This window comes from Oncorhynchus gorbuscha, linkage group LG03, assembly GCF_021184085.1.
Source record: "Oncorhynchus gorbuscha isolate QuinsamMale2020 ecotype Even-year linkage group LG03, OgorEven_v1.0, whole genome shotgun sequence".
NCBI classification, from domain to species: Eukaryota; Metazoa; Chordata; class Actinopteri; order Salmoniformes; family Salmonidae; genus Oncorhynchus; species Oncorhynchus gorbuscha.
The window spans coordinates 66,174,771-66,197,610 of NC_060175.1; the positions used below are offsets into that span (position 1 = coordinate 66,174,771).

The 22,840-nt window shown below is 43.7% G+C and overlaps 1 protein-coding gene across 7 annotated transcripts; it reads right to left on the minus strand.

Moving 5' to 3' along the window:
- Positions 1-26: 26 nt before the first annotated feature.
- LOC124031717 (protein kinase C-binding protein 1-like) lies at positions 27-22,348 on the minus strand. Of its 7 annotated transcripts, none has more exons than XM_046343315.1 (21): positions 22,228-22,348; positions 19,262-19,489; positions 13,415-13,485; positions 12,120-12,280; positions 9,659-9,802; positions 8,827-8,940; positions 8,376-8,468; positions 8,158-8,245; positions 7,985-8,040; positions 7,795-7,872; positions 7,417-7,532; positions 6,802-7,280; positions 6,550-6,678; positions 6,275-6,436; positions 4,185-4,709; positions 3,530-4,027; positions 3,262-3,416; positions 3,020-3,100; positions 2,836-2,914; positions 1,773-2,012; positions 27-1,597 (listed from the first exon to the last, which is right to left on the minus strand). In XM_046343315.1, exons 2-21 carry the CDS (start codon positions 19,273-19,275, stop codon positions 1,416-1,418), a joined length of 3,465 nt encoding a protein of 1,154 aa, XP_046199271.1. In that variant the 5' UTR covers positions 19,276-19,489; positions 22,228-22,348; the 3' UTR covers positions 27-1,415. The 7 variants fall into 7 exon arrangements, with proteins under 7 accessions (XP_046199271.1, XP_046199265.1, XP_046199266.1 ...); XM_046343309.1 differs by having other exon boundaries at positions 9,659-9,880; XM_046343310.1 differs by lacking the exon at positions 22,228-22,348 and adding an exon at positions 19,611-19,740 and having other exon boundaries at positions 9,659-9,880.
- Positions 22,349-22,840: the final 492 nt, after the last annotated feature.

The window sequence follows — 22,840 nt, forward strand, 5'->3', positions numbered from 1 at the left end:
CTTATGCCAATAAAATACTTTTAAAAAACATTGGTCAGACCTGTTTAATTTTTTCTTAAAGACATTAACAATCCATTTACTATATGTACAATATGTAAACAAGAGAATATATGACAAACAAAGGGGTAAATAAACATGCTCAGAATAATATACAGTCAGTCACTTTTGCTGTTTCCTTTACCCTCCAAAAACACTATCATGGTCGAAAGTAATTCTGGAGTAGGCTTACATTGTTAACGAATAACCAAACCATCGAAGGTTGATGAGACAAATAGTTCTGACAGAATCTGAACAGGTGACATTCATATAAAGTCTTACAATGCATTTAAATAAAAACGATTTCCAGAGCTGAGCCATTTCAAAACATTTGGAAAGTGATTTTCATTCACAAACAGTATTTAAAAAACAAAAATCTCATATGCTTGTCAGAGCACTATAAATATTGTCCATGTGTCTTATTACAAAAACTTTGTACAGTTTTAACCTTTATAGTTTTTATACATCACAGTTTATTAAAATCTATGTATACACTGAGGAACTACGATATATAATGAGTATGAAACAATAAGGTAACACGGGGGGTGATTACCATCTTAATGCTATCCCTTTGAATGAAATGTCTGTGTATACTGTTCATGGATTTTCAAATACACCCTTGTCAACTCCTTACAAAATGATGAAACTTTTAAACCGCATTGACAATACCTTTTAAACCACATTAACAATGTAGAATAATTTACATTTTAGATTGTTTGGGTGTCCCAAAAAGGGCTGGCACAGTAACGTGCTCGGTTTCACTTCTGGTGGCAAATAATTATAAAGACTTGTGGTAAATTTTAAAGAGCAGCATCACAGGTTTCAAGTTTAAGATTGTTGTAAGAACACACAAAACATTGATGTCTGATCTTTTGATGTACTTTCCTGTAGATAACTAGCGTTAGGATAGATGGTAAGAGGGATATACAAATAGGATGAAAAGAGGAAAGAGTGAAAATGTATACAGACTGAAGTTTGATATCCAGATGAACTAGTCACAAGGACACGGTAAGTGAATCCTCCAGTCTAGCACAGACTTTGAGGAGGATGAAGGATGGCTTAAAACATCGGATCACGAGGCAGACGTTGAACAAAACAAGGGACAGGGGATGAATCAGCTGAATCACAGAGGAGCAGGCCTTTATGCAAGGAGTGTTCTTGGCGTTTTAAAGCCCTAAGCCTGGCTAGGAGAAGGTGAGGGTGTCTGTTGGTTTTGATACCTCTGTGGTCTTTCATACGGAGATTCGCTGGTCATTCCCAGATTAGTTGGTCGCAAAAAGGCTTGGTTTATTGGATCTGTCTCTTTGCAACAGATACATACATTTTACAGATTGCAGGATTGTAGAGTATAAAATGTGTGTGTGTGTGCAGTGTAGTGGTTAGGGCACAGTAGCACTGGCACTGTCCTTGCTCTTGTCTACACAGCAGGTAGGAGAGGGGCCTTTGTCTGTGGCAGCAGATCCTGTACCAGAAGGGGCCTGGGCACTGGAGGAGTGACCTGGTGGTTTGGCTGAAGGGTCAGAAGTAGACTCCGCCTCTGGTTCCTGCTGAGAAGCTGTTGCTGTCGGAACAGTGGGAGGCAGACATGAAACATACGTTCAGATGGTAAAATAAAATACAGAGAGAGAGCTAAAGAGAGTGTGTAATGTGTATGGCATGTTAGTGCCTGAAGTTTTAGTGCACAGGCACTTCCTTCTATGCATTTGTGCAAATTACATTGATTGTGTATGTAATACCTGACTGTGTGCAGGACTTCATGTGTTCTGGCCAGTGGGCTTGCTGGCAGGGGTAGTCACAGTAGCTGGTGTTCCAGCAGCAATAGAATATGGCCTCCTTCCTGCAGTTGGCACACCACTGCTTTTTCTTGGTGTCATCCACCGCCTGTTGTTTCTCCACCTCCATCTGCTTCTTCACCTCCGCCACCAGACGCTCCCTCTCCTGCTCCAGACTCTGCCTCATCTCCGCCATAGTCAGTTCTACACGACACACAAAGACGTTTAGAAGACGTACTAATATAATTCACATTATATTGAAAAGAATGAATTATTCATATGAATGTAACATGCATTGAAATGTATACGATGCATGTTTTATGACTACAGCACAGGAACTTAATGAGTATATTATACATACAGCTATAATGCACACACTTGCATTATTAAGATGTCAGAAAACACAGATATGAAGTCCATCTCATACACACACGAATTGGCTGACACAGACTGGTTGGCTGAAGTGCGTTTTGATTCTGTACGATCAGATTAAGAGCAACAATGACAAGAACCTGCCATGTGGGGAATCGTAGGTGGCTTTCAGCTAGTTTTATCTTGTTGTTGATACCATGTCTTGTTTTGAGGTGCTTTGACTGACTTCATGTCAATGCTAATATGGCTCAAATTTACTAGCCAGCTAACCAACCAACAACTAACAATGTACAGTACCGGCCCGCCACGAGGAATCGCTAGAGCAAGGAAATCCCATCCGGCCAAACCCTCCCCTAACCCGGACGACGCTGGGCCAATTGTGCGCCACCTAATGGGTCTCCCGGTCATGGCCAGCTGTGACACAGGCTGGGATCGAACCCAGGTCTGTAGTGACGCCTCAAGCACTGCGATTCTGCGCCTTAGACCGCTGCACCACTCGGGATGCCCCAACCTTGTCTGTTTTGCCCCATAGTTGCGTACACAACGCTTTTGTTGCTAAACAACCAACCAGTCTATAGGCAAACATATATATATATATAAATAATGATACCAACCTAAAAGAGGTGCATATTTTTAAGGAACAAGTGGAACAAACCAAGATTGTGCTTCATCTCTGAAAGCTCTTGCTGATGTAGCCACTGAAGTTTCTCAATCTCTATCCTCAGCCGCCGGATCTGTGCAAAAATATTCAACAGTTGTCACAAAGCTGTGAGACAGGGGAGAGAGAGGTTTACCTATTTTATGGACTCAACCAAAAGTCTGTTCACCGTAGCCCTCACCTCTGCGATTGTGTTTCCTGAAGTGCTTTTGGAAAGGTCGTTGTAGATTTCTGTCATTGTTCCTTTAATCGTTTCCATCATCTGAAAAGTTCCGGTGAGATTATTACAACTCACAGACTGATATCAGACAGGTACATTTCCAGATCAATAAAACACACATATCATCTGTGAATCTATAAACCTTCCCCTGTAAAGTATATTCATTCTGTGTGAGGCAGGCATATAGCATCTTGCTGACTCACTTTGTTGGTGTACTTTGCTATGTCAGCTGCCACATCTGCTGAGGCTGTGGGGATCTGAAAGTCTCCTGCCAGGTAAGAGGAGGAGGAGGAGGGACCAGAGGTGACCAAGGTGACTGATGAGGTGGAGGTCTGGGGACCATCTTTCTGTTGCACGGCTGCAAAACACAGAAGAGGGGAAAGGAATGAAAAGAAACATTCAATAGCTCATATTAACTATGATGAGATGAATGTGTGTATAGAATTTGGGGAGTTGTGAGTCTCGATGTACCTTTTGCTGCTTGTCTGGTCTGGTAGCGCATACTGGAAGATCCCGGCAACTGCTGTGACTGGAGCTGCTGTGGGCTGCGTGTCTGTGCCTGGGTCTGCGTCGGCGCCTGGACCGGAACAGGAGGCTGTGTTTGTGTTGGCGTAGACGGCTGCTCCTCCTGCTGCTGCTGCCGCTGCACCTTCTGCATGTGCCACTTCTGGGACGACGTCTGGAACTTGTTGGCCGGGTTCCACACCACCGTACGCTGCACTGCCTGAGCCGTCTCTTTGGGCAGCAGAGGGCGCTGTTTCTTCACTGCCAAGGCGACCGCGGCGGAGGAGAGGGTGGGGGCGGAGGTGGGGGCTGGAGAGGGGGTGGTGCTGAGGGCCGTGTTGGGCTGACCAGAGCCTGTGCTGGAGGACAGGTTGAGTGGAGGGTTGATGAGTGGCTGACTGGGGTCTTTGAGGTTGGACAAAGTGGCAGAGGCTGGAGAGGGTGCCACCGAGGCAGAGAATTTGCCTGGTCAGAGAAGAAATGACACTGATTAAATAACAGAACAATCACGTGTTTTCCTCCTTTCTGCTGAGCCTTTAAGCCTCATTCTCTTACAACTGTCTGATACAAATCAACTAGGGTGCACAAATCAAATGAAACAAGACAATAACTGAACCCTCACCTTCCAGCTTGGTGCCAAGGGGCTCCTTCGTGGCCTTGGCGACTCCACCCCCTGGCTCCCTCCTGGCCTTACGGTCGCGACCCCCCTGCTCATCCCCCAGGTCAATAACCAGCTCCCTCTCTGAGTCTGAGTCCTGGTCTGGGCCAGCAAGGGTCCGGGGTGCGCCTGCCCTCCCCTCCTCTGGGGCCTTGGGCATGTCTGTGGGGGGCTGAGTCTGGGGCGTCCTGGGCTTCTCCTGGGAGTCTCTCTCTGGGCCATTGATGCCCTGTCTGTCTTTGAGCAGGGCTTCAGAGTTTTTTTTATCCCTGGCCTCTGTGACTGCCTCCTTGTCCTCTCCCTGTGTGCTCGCCTTGGGCCTCTTCCTTGACTCCCTCTCTGCTTTGTCCTTGTCGTCATGGGCGGCGCTCTTCTGTCTGTGCTCCTCATCGCTAAGGTACTCGCTGTCGCTGGAGTCAGACTTTTCGGAATCCTCTGAGTCACTGTGTTCCACACCCTTATACACGTCCTCAGAGATCCCATCAATGCCTGCACAAGGACAAAAAAACAATACATAGTGTTTTTCTTTATTTTTACATTGTAGAATAATAGTGAAGACATCAAACCTATGAAATAACACATATGGAATCAAATGAGTATTGAATAAATTATATTTATAAATATATTTCATATTTTAGATTCTTCAAAGTAGCCACCCTTTCCCTTGATGATAGCTTTGCACACTCTTGGCATTCTCTCAACTAGCTTAATGAGGTAGTCACCTGGAATACATTTCAATTAACAGTTGTGCCTTGTTAAAAGTTCATTTGTGGAATTTCTCTCTTTCTTATTGCGTTTGAGCCAATCAGTTGTGATGTGACAATGTTGGGGTGGTATACAGAAGATAGCCCTATTTGGTAAAAGACCAAGTACATATTATGGCAAGAACAGATCTAATAGCAAAGAGAAACGACAGTCCATCATTACTTTAAGACATGAAGGTCAGTCAATCCTTAAAACATTTCAAGAACTTTGAAAGTTTCTTCAAGTGCAGTCACAAAAACCATCAAAAACCAAACTGGCTCTCATGAGGACAGCCACGGGAAAGGAAAACCCAGAGTTACCTATGCTGCAGAGGATAAGTTCATTAGTTACCAGCCTCAGAAATTGGAGCCCAAATAAATGCTTCACAGAATTCACCTAACAGACATCTCAAAAACTGCTGAGGAGACTGCATGAATCAGGCCTTCAAGGTCGAATTTCTGCAAAGAAACCCCTATTAAAAGGACACCAATAAGAAGAAAAAAAGACTTGATTGGGCCAAGAAACACGAGCAATGGACATTAGACTGGTGGAAATCTGTCCTTTGGTCTGATGAGCCCAAATCTGTGATTTTTGGTTCCAACCGCCATGTCTTTGTGAGAAGCAGAGTAGTTGAATGGATGATCTATGCATGTGTGGTTCTCACCATGAAGCATGGAGGAGGTGGTGTGATGTGCTTTGCTGGTGACACTGCCTGTGATTGATTTAGTTTTCAAGGCACACTGAACCAGCATGGCTACCATAGCATTCTGAAGCCTGTTTTCAACAGGACAATGACCCAACACACCTCCAGGTTGTGTAAGGGCTATTTGACCAAGGAGAGTAATGGAGTGCAGATGACCTGGCCTCCACAATCACCCAACCTCAACCCAATTGAGATAGTTTGGGATGAGTTGGACTGCAAAGTTGAGGAAAAGAAGCCAACAATTGTTCAGCATATGTGGGAACTCCTTAAAGACTGTTGGCAAGGCATTCCAGTTGAAGCTGGTTGAGAAAATGCCAAGAGTGTGCAAAGCTGTCATCAAGGCAAAGGGTAGCTATTTTGAAGAATCTCAAATATAAAATATATTTTGATTAACACTTTTTTTGGTTGCTACATGATTTCATATGTGTTATTTTATAGTTTTGATGTCTTCACTATTATTCTACAATGTAATAAATAGTCAAAATAAAGAAAAGGCCTTGAATGAGTTGTGTCCAAACTTTTAACTGGTACTGTATATGTATCATATGTCATGAGCATATCATTTATAGGCCTTGAGACACAATTCACGAATGGTTTGTGAGTGTACCTAGTTGGGCCTTGCAGCTCTCGATGGTCTTGTCCAGGCTCCTGATTGGTCTCTTGGGGGTGGTGGTGAGGAGTGATGACCCCTGTTGTTGTTGTTGTTGTTGCTGCTGCTGCTGTACTGCCTCACTGAGCTCCTTCAGGTCCATCTCAGCCTTCACACGATCTGTGGCAAATGACACTCGAACTCAACACACAACCGAAACATAACCCCTAACCGAACACACAGCACAAGACAAGGTGCTACAGGAGGGGGAGGAGAGGTTAGATGGGACACACCCAGGTTGAGGTTGAGGATGCTGCCTGTGCCCGGGGCCCTCTCCTGCTTGGGCACCAGACCAGGGGAGAATGGCTTGGGGCTGCCCGTCAAGCTGCCTGCATGGCCCATCTTCACTGACGCAGGGGACGCTGTGGCCAGAACACATAACACTTTAACCGCCACACATGTTTTGACTGTGACTATTCTGTAGATAATACCCCTGTGTTAGTTAGTCGTATGACGTATTAGAGAGTCAGGAGCATGTTAATTACCGGTGTAGTCCATAGACTCCTCCCCAGCACTGTAGTGGAATGGGGGGTTCCTGGGCCCTCTCTCCATCCCATCCTGCTCCACGTCAGACCCCGTGTGTACAGAGGAGTTGGTGCTCATGGGAGAGCGAGGCATGTCTGTCAGAGAGATCCTCCGCCCCATCCCGCTCGACAGAGAGCTCTTGCCCAGGAGCATCTTGGGAGACGCGGTCATGTCGAAGTTGAAGCGCATCTTGTCGGGTTTCTCCATCTTCACGGCCCCTGCCCCGGGGTTGGCTGGATCCAGCAGCATCTGGAGCTGGTTGTTGGGCGTGAAGGGGGTGCGGAAGGGGGCGTAGTTAAACACACCAAACTTCTTGCGGATGTTCTCCACGTAGACCTCCATCTCCTGCATGGCGCTGTTGAAGATGCTCTTGGTCTTCTTCACAGAGAAGGGAATCTCCTTGGACATGAGGTAGCAGTTGTTGATGGGAACCCACGCCCTACGGGATGAAAAAAAAAAAAGACTTGTTAAAGAGTAGGATAAGTATAGAACCATGACTCATTTCAGAGGAGTCCAAGTAAAAAACGATGAAAAGTCCCTCCCATCCTCTACTTTCATCCAACGGCAAGGCTCACCTGTCATGCTGACCGAAGAAGCGTGCGTCCACCTGTCCGTCTTTCTCCCGCAGTGCTTTGGCTGGCCAGAAGGGGAAGCCCTTCAGCTTGGCCCACACCAGGGGGTGGGTATGACCCTAAGAGGGGAGGCATACCAGGGGAAAGGTCTGATAAGACAGCAGAAAAACAGACAGTGGAATAAGCTTCGCAAAGACATTCCTGTGCTCTAAAGAGTGTTTTTTGAGATTTGAAATATGACATTTAGGCTAGTCTACATTTGTCTTCGGGACAAACCTAATTGTGACCCCAAGTCACATAGTATGTGGAAGGACAAAAAGTTACATTTACATCTATTAAAAATGTTCATTGCAAAAGAAGGTGAGGAAACGTTTGTCTTACACATGGCTCGCAAAACCAGTTGTCCCGCTTTTGGCACGAGGACAGGTAGCACTCTGGACAGACCTCGATTTCGTTCATCTGAAACAGACAGCAGTTTCCACATCACTGAAGTGGCCATTTTACACATGGAAGGGAGAAAACAAAACACAACCCAGGCTGGCATTTCAGTCATCGTGTAAAAATGACTCACTTCATGTTCACAGATCTTCACAACGACCTTTGCTGTTGCTGTTAGTTTGTGATTACCTGCAACAATACCGAAAGACAGAAAAACAACTTGGCTTTTACCAACATGGTTATCTCCAAAACAAGTAGCAGTACAGAAAGGAAACAGTGTTAATTAAGCAGGTGTTTGTGACCTACCACCATTGTAGATGATGCAGTTGTGCAATATCCATTTCATGTCAGCCAAGAAGGCTTCCGTGCAGCCATACATTTTCTTTTTCATATTCTACAAATATAGCAGAGAAAAATGTACATTATTAGAAAACACCATTTCGACTTCAGTTTAATTCACTTATGGCATGTAGTCGGTCTAGATAATAGCGCCTGCGAAATGACAAATGGGAATGTAAGGGTACCTTCTCCAGTGTTGCGAGGTCCATAGCATGGAATATGTACTCGGCATAGTCAGGGTGCTGCTCCAGAGACACAGGCTTCCAGAAGGGCTCAGTCTGCCCAGAGAGGAAACAGTCACAGGCATCAGTTCTCATAAACACACCATTCAACCTAAAGCCCTCTCTGGCTCACAGTGGGCACCTGGAGAATGTCAAAAGAACTATCAATGTCAATGAACGACTCGGTACTGGTACTCCCTGTATATAGCCATGTTATTTTTTACTAGCTATTGTTATTCGTTATTCACTGTGTACTTATTCCTTGTGTCACTATTTCAACAACCAAAAAAAATGTATCTAACTCTGCATTGATGGAAAAGGACACGTAAGTAAGCATTTCACTGTTAGTCTACGCCGGTTGTTCACAAAGAATGTGACAAATAAACTGTGATTTAAAAACGTGTTTTGAACTTACCCCTGGCTGTTTCATCTTCTGGAGGGCAAACTTCAGCAGGTATGAGAGCTGATCTATCGTTAGCATGGTCATGGCTTTGCTCTGTGTCTCTATGCACTCTGCTACTGTGATTTTCTAGAAACAATTTAAAAAGTCAGGGCAAAGTGACAAACAGTAGCTAGTAAAAAACCAAAAGGGATACTGGGCTAACCCACAACCACTCACAGCAGTCTGCTGGGCTGGCTATTAACTGTGCATCTGTGTTATGATTTATAGGAGACAGAAGTACTAGTCCTCATAGCAGCGAAATCCATCTAGAGAGGGAAGATATAGATCCTGCCCACTTTATGTTTGCCCTCCAAACAGGCTTGGGCTCGATTCCATTTAAATTCGAGACTTAAAATATGCCATGTGTATTATCCTTATTATAGAATAATATACTATGAAAGTGACGTGTCATTTTCCAGGAAGAAGCCTTGTAGTTGTTGAACTTTTGTAGGCTTTTTGAATGGTTTTCAATGGGGAAACACTAGCGCAACACGTAGCACAAATATTATTTTATACACATCTTAAAATGACCGCGTTTTCACGAATTTGATGATGTCATCGTCAGGCCCACTCAAAAGATTATAGGGAACTGACCCCGGAAGTATGTGTATAAGGATTTTTACATTATTTACTTGAAATTAAGAATTGAAATTGAACCAAGCCTGCCTCCAACCCCATCACCTGACACCAAAAGAGCAAGCGGATATTAAGCTAGTGGTAAAGGTAAAATGTACCCGGAACACTCCCACACAACATGCGCACGTATGTACACCTACACACCCACGGCACACACACAAGCGAGTACCTCACACTCTGGACAGAACCAGTCGCCCTCGGGCTCTGCTGGCAGTTTGAGGCACTTGGCATGGTACACCCTCGGGCAGAGCTCACAGCAGAGCACCTGGCCCTCGCGGTGGCACAGCCAGCAGTAGAAGTCATTCCTGCCGTCCTGCGGTACAACATCAACAGGGTCTGTGGTGAGTGATGGCTGCTTCACATAGTAAAAGGGACCATGTCTTAGCTCTGACTGAAATGCGGCAAGAGAAACAGGGGGCGGGTTTCAAAACACACGCAGAAAACAAACACAAAAGGTGCAGTGCAACAGAACACAGAGAGAAATACACAGTGGCAAGTAAGGCAGGATAATAAGCAAGCAGGCACCAAAACACAAGACCGTTTCGGTTGGTCTCGTCAATATCAATGTAGGTCTATCTATAAGATAGTCATGTCATTGTTCTTTATCTATAACAGAAGTTTGTGTTTCTGTCATCTGTTTATGTCCTCACAGACTAAGTGCAATTTGATTGGAGACTTTACCAGGTGGACCAATAATCAGTCTTGTGTTGGATATCATGATTGACACTTCATTAATCCACATCAGCCAATCAGTGAACAAGACAATTACTAGTCAGCAAATATCCATGTGACTGTTCAGAACATGCAACTTTTTCCATCTGTCAGCGGAACTGAATTCAAAGGTTTTGGCTTGGGGTTTAATTGTGTCATGCATGTAAAACAAAGCATTCACACCAAATGGGAATAAATGTGCAAAAATATAAAATATTTGGCAAGCATACAATAATATGCATTAATATCTATTCTTTCCAAAAAGGCTGTTTAGGTTTAGAAAAGTAATTAAGTTATTACACTCTATAAACAGTTGTGATTACCAATCATCACAGCAATTATTTTAACATTTAATCATCAATACATGATACACAATCATGTATGTTTTTGATATGAACTAATTGTTAGAACATACAGCAGTGGCTTTCATTTAAACCTGGGGGCATAATATGTTGTGCACAGACGCTAGGGCTGTGCGATAACACCTAAAACTCATCTAAATGTTTTCTAACTTATGGGCGATTCACAAAATATATATCTTGATTTTATTTTAATGTTTTCTCAAAATAAGCTTTGTTGTACAATTGAAATGGTCAAATTCACCGCAAAACAGCCATCAATAATCTATTGAATTCAGAGCTTGTGAAATTATACCAAGGGTGAATATATTCCTTCCACAACCATAAGACCCAGTTTTAATTGTATTAAAATAGTTAATAAATCACTGATCTGGCTTTCAGGTCTGTCTAGAAAAACGCCATTTTTGTTTCAAATTGAAAATCAGAACCATGCATAATGCACATTCACTAATAATGTAGCAGGCATTGTAGAAAATTAACACCGGTCTCATGAACAAACTGTCAAGTACAAGCCCACATGCTAGTGAGTAGGCAGCAAATAGTTATATTTCAAGTTTAGCCAACTTGGATCAAGGTATAATTTCACAAGCTCTGAATTCAGCTAAAAAGGCAAAACATTTGAATTGTTATGAACCCAAGCTTCTGTCCGTCTCGAACTGTTTGAACAGCATGAGTGGCCCTACCTTATTTCTCAGAATGAGAACAAGCTGCCAATTCCTTATTGCACATTTATAAAAACAAACTAAATGGCTAAATGGCTAGTATAACAATCTTTATTTGACTAAAATGTTGCTAGCGATATGTGGTACCATATTGCGTGCGCGACAAACTGAGCATTCATTTTCCAGAATGAATGTTCAGTGGTACATCCGTTTTAGTAGTGTCTGACTGCTCAAAATTTGAGGAGTTGAAACAAACAGTGTATGGTTCGAAAGGTTAACTTCTCCTCCATTAGAGTAAAATAATGTCTTGATGTGTTTCGGTGTCCATATAACCGATTCTGTTGGACCAAAGGGCTCCCGAGTGGCGCAGCGGTCTAAGGCACTGCATCTCAGTGCTAGAAGCGTCACTACAGACCCTGGTTCGATTCCAGGCTGTGATTGGGAGTCCCATAGGGCGGGGCACAATTGGCCCAGCGTCGACCGGGTTAGGGTTTGGCCGGGGTAGGCCGTCATTGTAACTAAGATTTTGTTGTTAACTGACTTGCCAAGTTAAGTAAAGGTTCAATAAAAAATACAAATAGCGAGTTGAAACCGTTTGTCAGAGTGGAAGAAGTGATCTCTCATCTTTGTTGTTGTGGGTGGTAGGGGAGGAGCTTGGGAGAAAGAGGCAAAGCGAGAGGCTTGTCTAAATCTGTCCAAAATAAGCCCAATGCGTTTCTATGCGCTTATTTTGAACCTAACTTGTCGCCTGCCTTCCTACCTTTGGGACAACGACTCCCATTGTTAGGGCAGAGACATGAGCATCTCGTTATTATATACAGATTTCTGGTGTAAATGGGAAGGTGTACAGCACAGAAGGAGCAAACACCACACACACCACACACACACACACACACACCTGGTCTTTGTTGTTGCTATGGATGGCTCCAGGTTTCTTCTTCTTCTTCAGGGGGCTGGGGGAGGTGTCTGAGGGGGAGTGGCCATTGGAGGAGTGGGTGGGGCTGGACACCTTCCTCTTCTGAGCCACCAGCGCCCGCTCTGCTGACCCAGGGTCAGACACTAGTGGCCGAAGTAGAGGGAAAACCAGGTCACCATACATACAATACGGAACAAGAATGCAGCTTATTAATTAATGGGTTCCACGTTGCGTCACGATATTGTTTTGATTGTTCGTTTTAGGACTGCTGCCTAACTGAGCATTCTATTCAATGCGTCCTCATTGGGCACCGATGAAGATTTGGTCTAAAGTGCATTACTGTGTCTAAAGGCGGCAAATAATTAGTTGGAAAACCTTTTGTCGTTATTTTGAGGTAGCCAGATTGACTTTAGATGCAGTATAACGTTAGCTAGCTAGCTAGCTAAGATTGAAGGGAGACACAGATTTTATCTGGCTAACGTTAGCATTGCTCGTTCATTTGACAGACTTTGCTTGCTAAGGACAACATTGCCATCTGTCTAAAGTAAATTGACAACATGATGATGGCAAAGTTGATTCCTACTAAATATGTGCCTACTTTAGCAATGTCATCGTATTCTCAAGCCCCTATATGTGTAATTTAGACAAAACAGTCAACGAGTGACGGAGGGGCAACTCATGAATATGAGGCTTAGAAGGAGAGACTAGACGCCTGGCATGAAAGACTAGAGAGGCAGAGACACTCCCAGTCACAGGCCAGTCTACACAACAATGACCGGCTCCATCGTCTTCAGTACTACTCAACTAATCTTTCCTCAGACGGGGATAAGAGTCATTGTGAAGGTCAAAGGCAGTGTAAAGCGTAGACCTTTCTTTTGTTAGCAGAACCCCATCACTGAGAGACAAAATACAGTAGTGCTTGCCCAGGGATACCGACCAGATAAGAGATTTTGGCCACCAAACCTTACTGCTTGGTTTCCCAATCTGCCAACGAATTTCATATAAGTTAACATCTTATCATCCTTGCTACGCCAACCACATTTCAAGAAAAGTGTGGTCGAGGGCCTGTGACAAGTGTTCACACTCAATCCCTGAGGCAGTGTTGCTCCATTACAGCGATCTGATATTAACTCAATGGCAGAATGGTTGCTCAGTGTAGCTCAATGAGATCCACAACAAACATGTTTAAATGTAAGATCAATACTAAAAGAAGAGTACGAGAATAAGCGGTCCTCTCAAAACACAGTAACATTTGTATGCAAAGGCCTTGTTCTTACCTTTGGATCGCACGGACGCATCCATCCCCTCTACCCCCTCGGACTCTGTCTTTACCTCCTCCTCAGCCAGACTGCACAGAGCGAGGGCACAGAGACAAAAAGAAAAGGGAGAGTCAGTCACAAACGGTGTTCACGAACGAAATCCTGCCACACAGTAAACAAGTGGAACACCACCTAAGGCAGGACCCCCAGAGGACAAAGTCACCAGAGTTCCAGCAGGTTTCCACTGCGGTTTCCTCATGCCTGCTTTAATGAGAAACAGCAATAGGTTAACAGTGTTAGGCCACCAAATCTAAGGTGCAACCGACGGGTCACAAAACTTACTTGGACCTCAGAACCACGGCCTTCATGATCATCACAGAAGACATCCTATGAGTGTCTATAATCATTGGTCAACACAGTCAGATGAACTTAGGTGTTTGTGTTCCATGGGGTGCCACTGGAGAGGATCTCCATGGCAACAAGTCCTCTTGATTCAGCTGGGCGACAACTTGTGCTTCAGCGCAACAAACAAGGCCACCCAAACAGAGAGTAGGCTGTGTGCTCCTGTCCTCCAGGAGACAACGGAGAGACAAAGGCTTCAGTCCTGATGAGGGCCATGCATTGATGAGTTTGTTTGCATCTCACTTTGCCCACCTATCTACATTCCAAGACGCTCTTTCTGTACAGTGCAAGTTCATTCAAAAGTGGAATGCCTTGAAAACAATGATTCCCAAAAACACAAAACAATTTGCATAGGCTATGCCACGCAAGGATTTGTACCTTCAAAATGGACGGTGAATCACAGAAAATTGCCTCAGACAGTCATGGATGAGAGAGTGTAAAGTGAAGGTGCTTCTTGGTAGCCACTTAAACCCCAGCTCTAACAACAGGTGTCCCTAAAGGCTGTTTAGCCTATTCCTAGAAACCCACTGTACCAGATCACTTTAGTAAGCTTTACAGAGTCAACCTTGGTCTTATTAGCTAACTACAGGTTTTTACCCGTTACATTGGTCTGTTAACTAGCCCAAACATCGTGTTCTGAACAGCCCAAACAATAAATCAGTTTTCCACAGCAAATCATATCAATATATAAAAACATATTTAAAAAAAATAGAGCTTCTTTCATTCAAAGAAATGCCCAAATCAAAGCCTGTAGCTTTCTGTGTCTCTGGTTCCGCTCTCATCTCATTTCCTCTCAGGAAGAAAGAGGAGGAGAAGAAAGGGGGGTCCACGGTGGTGAATGGAGTTCTTTGAGAGTTCAGCCCCTCCTTTGTCAGTGCCACTGATGGCCTCGTTCCAAGGATGTCGTCCCATTCATCGCCCTCTTAAAGAAAATCCTCCTCGGGAATGGACCCACCACAGGACACACGCTGAACCAGTTCAGGCTCTTACCCTGGTGGCTCCTGGTGGAGGTGGATGGGGCAGTGGGCAAAGAAAGTCTAGGTACAGGTAGCCTAACAGGCAAATATCCAGCACTGGCAAGATAGAAAAACAGCCTTTGGACAAGGTTCAAGAAGTGGCCAAGTGGGAAAGTTTTGAATGAGATTAGAGTTTATCTATTCTTAGGAATCCACATACATCACAGTCATTGATCTGAAAGGAAAAAAAGGACCGAGTAGAAAAAGGAGGCAGCACAATGCTCCAGAGCTGAGGGCAACCATTGATGAGCCTAAACATGACTACCACTGTAAAAGGGGCCATTAACTAAATCTACTAAACCAATAGTGCCACCCTCCATTAACACAATGTAAACCTTGATGTCCTGCTCGTCAAACCAAGTCCATGACATTGATCATTCATAAACCCAACGGAGGAAAAGTCTTAATCAATGATCACCAGGTTAAATCACCACTATCAAAACGACTGTAGCATAAAATAATCCCTAATGTCATTTGGATAATGAAAGAAGATGAAGTAGACACAAAAAGGAAGAAAATTACAAATAATCCAGCATATGAACCTTTTCTTGTTTAGACACGCTGCTGACAGATAACCCCCTCCGGGGCCTTGCTGTTCTGGACACAGAGAGCGAACAAACAAAACGAGGCCCACATGAAAGAGAGCTAATGTTAGCCAACTCTCTGTGCTACGTGTGCTAGCAGCGAGAGCACTGTGGGATGACAGAGTACTGTTAGCATGCAGCCCAGCAGTGAGCCAAGGTTTACACTCTTTTATTCACTCACAAATAGGCTCACCGAGCAGCCAGCGTGACATAATAACCACCTGATCCTGTAGCTTCTGACTAGGCAGATAGTTTCTCTCTCTCAACTGGTCATCTATGTTCTTCCAGAGGGCATTTCAGACCATGAGCAGTATTCCAGAAACATGCCAGAACAGATAGCAGAAAAATCTTCAGGATCTGGGAATATTCCAGATGAGCAAAATTCAGGATAACATTGATAAACACCCACCCTCCGCAAGGAGGAATGCCTGATAGAAGAAAAAAAACACACACACACACAGACACACACACACTGACTCTGTGCCTTGAGATTCCACTGGCTCCTCAGAGAGACAGTCGAGCAGAGGCAGAGCAGGGTTCTCTCGTCACAGAAAATGGAGGCCACAGCCGGCTCCCTTCCCCCCTCTCACACATCCCCCACACAGACCGAGGCACCAGTCACAGTCACAGGCACTGCCCCCCCCCCTACACACACACACACACACACAGGAGGACCAGGGGATCCGTGGAGATTACAGTTCAACATCCAAACATCAAAACACAGTTAAGCCGAACCACGTTTTATTCAGGGTACAGAGGGAGGGAGACATAGATGAGGGACAGATGGAGAGAGAGAGAGAGAGAGAGAGAGAGAGAGAGAGAGAGAGAGAGAGAGAGAGAGAGAGAGAGAGAGAGAGAGAGAGAGAGAGAGAGAGAGAGAAAGAGAGATAAATCCAGCTAATTGGAGATCATTCTTATCCATTTTACCCCCCGCCCGTCTTCAGTCTTGCTTTCACTGAACGCACTGCCGTCGAAGAATAATTAAGCTTAATAATAAGAGGGGGGTAAGACACTATGAGAGTAAAGACAGATCTGACAAACCTATGCTGTATCCCTGAGGAGAATACACTGTTTTGGTCTCATGCAACACAGTGGTGTCTCATGTGAGCGAGGGTCTGGGTTCCTGATCAAAAACCTGCTAGCCTGCTCTGTAAGTGGTGCCATAAAAGCAGGGTGGTTTTGTTGTATGCTTTGAGTTGGTAATATGTCCTTGAATCCACTGAGAACCAGTATTGTTGATAGAGAAACAACCTGGCACCCTCTTCAACCTGCAGCCCCTGTCCTCCAGAGAGAAGACTGACTCTGAGAGACATAACAAGATACAAACAATACCATCAAGGTTAAATGTACTGTTCGCTAAAGACAATATGAAACAACTAGTTTTAGGTACAGTCGTGCAGAAATAGGTGCCAGGCTTTTGCCTGCTTTTTCATACTATAAGATTCCTTACACACATGATTCAATTTTGTCTGAATTTCTTAACCGAATAACATGTTCTTCAACAGAGATAATTGAAGTGGGGTAGCATACCTTGTGATAGATATAGCACAGAATATGCAAGAAAATCATTCAGCCTGGTTTTTACATTGGCCTGGAGGGGATGAAACAAAGATGGCGGTGGAATTTTCCAGAAGGCCCCTGCTCTCCCTGTGCTGCTGCTCTCACAGCGATTTTCAAGCTTTAACCTCGGCTGCTGCTGTAATTGGCTGGAGGGTCTGCAGGGCGGGACAGGATTGGTCGGCTGTTCTATGCCACATGGCTCCCTGTGTGCAGGCTTCCCTCTTCCTTAAAAATATTTTCTGCTGCAATGCAGAGATTCCCCCTGCATTAAAACGGTGTAATTTCCCCTCGGTTTAAAAGGTTGTCCGTTTTGAGTGTGACTGAGTGAACCGGGTAGAGGCTTTAGAAGAGGGATGAGTTGTTCTTTGTGGTTGAGAGGCAGTAAATCACAATTTACGAGCAATGTTGCCTCAGCAACCCCCCAGCAACCCCAGACGATCGTCTAAAGATAACCTGTCACCAGATTACTAACATACCCACTAACATAACACTAACGGAGCACGGCATGAATTTATACACGTCTCCAAACTCACCTAAATGTCAATGACTGTAATATGAAGCATGCTTTGTGTAGAGCTATATCAAGATGGTTGAGAGTAAGGAATGTAGAACCCCCCCCCCACGTAGAACCCCCCCCCTAATCTAGGTTTGACACTGAAGGTTAGGCTTTTGCTCATCATTTTTTCAAAGTGAACCGTGCATTTTAAAATCTGCCGTGGCATGGTAACTTATTACACATTTAGAACCTGTGAAGTACTTTCTGATTCATGCAAGGAATCACTGTTAGGCACTATTTGGAAACAAATAGGGGGCTAGTTATTAATTGTGATGAATTATTTGAACTAAGAACCATAAAGTAATTTCAAATTTAAACACCAGTGGAAACAGTACTGTAAAATAAAGTACTACCAAAAAAGATTCGTGTGAATTGAGAGCCAGCTATGCAGTTTTACTTACCTATTTACAAAGGAGATACGATTCCCTTGAACCAAGTATTACAGAAACGTCAAACCAGGCATTTAAATGAAGCAGCAGATCAATGGTGTTTTTGTCTCTACAGCTATAAATAGGTGAGCGAGGCCCGAGCGGTGCCAAGGAGGGGAAGAGAAAACAAGCACGCAAATACGGACAAATATGAGTCAAGCTGAAGACAAACACAACAACACGCATACGAAATACACACAATCAACAATCGCAAAAAAAATGAAGTGCTTCTCTGGTAGTTTATATCTGTGATGACAAGAGCAGAGCTTCACACAAAATGGCCACTGTTTGAGGGGCACAGAGCAGAGGAAGCAGCTTTACAAGGATGAGTGCTACAGAGTCAACGTAGCACAGGCCTGTAAACTTGAGGCTTTGGGCCTCCCTATATCCCAATGAGCTTCAAAACAACTAGCCTATTAATGTGTAGAGGAAGAATCAAATAAATGTTCAATTGACAGGCTGAAATTCAAGAATTCCCCTCAGACAACCCATTTTTGGTTGGGACAATGAATTAACTCTGAGGACCTTGTGTGAGTTCTGATACGGGTGAGACAGGAGAGGCATTTAGCCTCATGCGGCAGGCATTCACTGCCCTGTTTGTACCTGCATCAATTGGTGAAGAATTATGATCATATCTACAGAGAAAATCATTACATTAACTGAATCATTACCCCCCCCCACCCCTCTAACACTGGTTGTAAGCAACCAGTGTTCAGTTATCTATCAGCCCCTTCCTAAAGACCCCCCTCTAACAGGCACATCTGTTGCCCTCACGTCCATGCCCTCTGGCCTGGCATGACACACTAGATCACAAAAACAGAGACAATCTGCTTAAAAAAGATAATTAACACCCCCCCCCATCCCTCAACCACACTAACCCTTTTTCTGCCACCCATCCCCCGTCATCTCTGACTCTGCCATGACACACAACTAGGCTGGCGCAGCAGAGAGGAGAAAAGAGAGTGCACACTTGGATCTCACTCTCTTTAGCATTGTAAAAAAAAAAAAAAAAAAAAGCCAAGGAAAACAAGGATTTGCCATGGCCCATTGCATGGTAGTCTAGATGTCTTGGGCACACGTGACCCTGCTACACAGAGAGAGAGAGCACAGGGGTGAGTCCTTATCCAACCCCCCCACCTCAGCTCTCTATGGAGCAGGGGCCTTGCGAGGCCTAACCCGCCCACAAAGCTCCCCTACTCCTTTGGGAAAGCAATCTGTGATTTTCAGGTATTCACATTTAGATTTGCACAACAGTCACACAACAGAGTAGAAGGAGAAAGGAATGTTGTAATTAGAGTTGAAATAAAGACAGGGCTTACCTCTGTGGATGCATGGCTGCCTGACACACTGTTATGTCAACACTTATAAAACATGGAGGACACTCTCAGCCCGGGAAGGCTCCTCTCTTCAGGCAAGGCGATGAGGCCCGTCTGATGGTAGCCAGGCCCTGACTGGCCCCTTTCTCACAAGCGAGATGTAAGGCCGCATCCGATTGGCCGAAGCATTTCCTGAGTAATTATCTTTGTTCAGCGCAGGCAGGAGCAGCTCTGAGTGCGGGAGAGACAGGGAGAGAAAAAAGGAGAGAAAGCTAGGCCCTAATTACAAAATAACACATTTAACTGCATTTCAGTGACCTAAAGAACACATATAACAATGTAATACCGTTACCTAAGGTTGCATCTGATGCACGTTGTGTTATTTTCATGGATAATATATTAGAAATGTCAGCATGTAGAAAATGAAAAAAGGACAACAGGGCTGCTCTGCTGTAGCCTCCATTTTTGTAGAGAAGGCCTTTGTCTAAACCCCTCCCTCCTGCTCAACTGTCTTCAGGCGAGCGAGAGAGGGCACACAGTTCTTCACCAAAACAACTACAACCAAGGCTAGAAGAAATTGCACACCATTTAGAATGTAGACCAGGGAATCTGTCCATATAACATTAGTGGAATTAAAAATAACTAAATGGTAAATCCATATTATTTAAAAATTAGGATTAACATAAAAGGAAACAGGTTACAAATATTCTGTAATAAATATAAATGAATTCAATACAAAAGGCTATATATGGGCTTGTTCCAAAATAAAAGTATAGCTGTTATGTACACTATTTCATATGACGGGAGACAATGATCTGCTAAAAGCTTTTTAAAAATGTTGGTGGAAAAATAATACTTTCATAATTAATAAATCATCAGGCCAGAAAGCATTATTTTAAAGTACAGGCCAAATAGACTAAAAAAACATGCAAGTGGGCCTCCTCAAAATGAAAGGTCCATAATGTTTTTGCTAAAATTAAGTTTTGAAAATAAATATATAAAATACCAATAAAAATGGCTAATTTTGGGGCTGTGTGTACGTTTGTTGTAGGGATGTCCCAGCTGTGGAATATTCTAGTTTATGGATGGTTATTGTTTTGGAGTATTCTATAAGGCCTAATCCATAACATATAGGCAGGCCTAGGCTAGTTAATTTCTGGTCCTACAATTGAGGTTGGAAAGGGTGCGTAATACATGACAAAAGTTGGGGAAAGGGATGGTATTTTGTAATGCCAGACCCAATAAGTTTAGTGTTTGCATGTAGGTGTGTTCCAAGAAACCTCCCGCTTGCATCATGTGCTTTGTGATATCATCAATAATTCACTATACCTAGGTATATACCTCTGTTATCGTTCGTGATCTCAGACAGGAGTTTGTCAATTAGAGTAGGTTTTAAATAGCCAACCAGGCCACACTCATAACACAGAGGTTACAAGCAATGGTAACACTCTGTGCTTGTAACTTTGATTACCATTCACTGTGGCCTCGCCATTTCCCCCATTCCTTGCCACAGGGACCGGCTTATGAATAGAAAAGTGATTATATCTATACAAAGGAAATGTTGTTGTGAGCACAGGATGTGTGCTTGGTGGAGAAGTGGGGCTTGAAGAACACAGAGGTCATTGATTTTATAACAAACACATGTGCAATGCTGTCCTCTAGTGAATACATGGAGAAAAGCGACAGTCACGCTATTTTAAATGCAAGTTCAGGCACCCCTATCCCTTTTTTATTTTATTTAACCTCTCAAGTCAGTTAAGAACACATCCTTATTTACAATGAACAGTGGGTTAACTGCCTTGTTCAGGGGCAGAACAACAGATGTTTACCTTGTCAGCTCTGGGATTCGATCTGGCAAACTTCCGGTTACTAGTCCAATGCTCTAACCACTAGGCTACCTGCCGCCCCAAAACCCTCACTCTTCACGCCTGCCTGATGTCTCTATATGAATACGTGTCACTGGTCAAGTGCTAAATGTTACTTTAGTCGCCTTGCCTAATTTGACAGCTATCTAGCCTAGATAGATAAGACGTATGCTCCTCTGAACAATTCATGCTCTATGTTGCCTAAAAGGACAACTTTTTGGCCAGATGGTTATAGCTGTGAGCCCTTTGCTACGTGCTCTTTTTGGGAATCTAGGCCAGCTTACAGTGCTTCTACACCTGCATTGCTTGCTGTTTGGGGTTTTAGGCTGGGTTTCTGTACAGCACTTTGAGATATCAGCTGATGTACGAAGGGCTATATAAATAAATTTGATTTGATACAGTGAACACTTGTTTGACAAATTTGTATGGCAAATGTTGTTGAAAGGGCTAGGCCTACTTTGATTGGTTTTCAATCAGCTCATACTCCTGGTCCCTTGACCATTGTGTAATGTTCATGGAACAGTTAGGAGTTAGCTAGGTTTAAAAAGTGAAGTGTACAGAAAAAGTCATCCATCACTGTACTCCCACTACAGGGACATGTAGACATTGAGATGCCTGATTTCTGGCATTTGTACAATTGATTATGGAGAAGCCAAATCATGCCATAACAACTCATATCGATATGGTTTGACAACCTATTCTAAAATAAATATGTTGCACAAGGTTGTTATTTTTGAATGGGAGGGCTGGGGTCAGGAGGTCAGGCATGGCTGAATAAGTGACAGGCCAGGGTGAAAGGCATTAAGAGTAGGGTGAGACTATATTATTGCTAGCTAGGTTGTTTCCTTTTGTCTATATACAGTACTTAAATATACTTTACACTTGCAAAGTGTCGCTAACTATATCAAACTGGATTTACCACAACTTTCTTTGCGTTCAGTGTGCTCTGCCGGATAGCAAGTTAGCCTAACGCGTTACTGTACCTAGCTACCTAATAACAACAGTTTCCCGGTTCACATTGAGAAATGTGCCGATTTTAAAACGCTTTATGTTACTTAAACTAAATGAATAAATGGTCTTTCACGTAAAACAATCAATACGTACCCGGAAATGAAGACAGCTATAGAACAATATTTATGACTGGACAGAATGAAAAATGGCTTGGAGGTAACGTTTTCCCCACATAGTCTCTAAACATTCTGTACAGTCTTTGGTATCCCCTTCGTTGCTTCAACATTGGAAAATCTCTTTCTCAAAAGCCATTGGATGAAAAGCCAAAGGCTCCTCCCCTCTGAACTTCTCATATGCAAAAGGGCTTTTGATAAGGAGCAGAGGAGCGAGGAGTATGCAATCATAGAATTAGGAATTAGATGACTTACTATATACACATAATAATTACATGATTAAAAACGTAGTGTAATAGTATATATATGAATGCAATATAGACCTTCCTCCCCATGACTTGGGATAGGACACCTCCTCCATCAATTCCCTTGCACGTCATTTGTTCAGCCTAGTGTCAATCATGAGTTCAATGAGGCGGGATTTTCTAGCTACGTCCTATGGGCGGTTCATGTGTAGGAACTGGGTCAGTGCTATCCGAATCCTTTGGACTTTCCTACCCTAAACTTAATTTTACATTTCAAATTCAATGGAGTGGTGACGTCCCAAGGATCCCGGATAACACGGACCGTAGGAACAGCCGGGAGGAAGCATT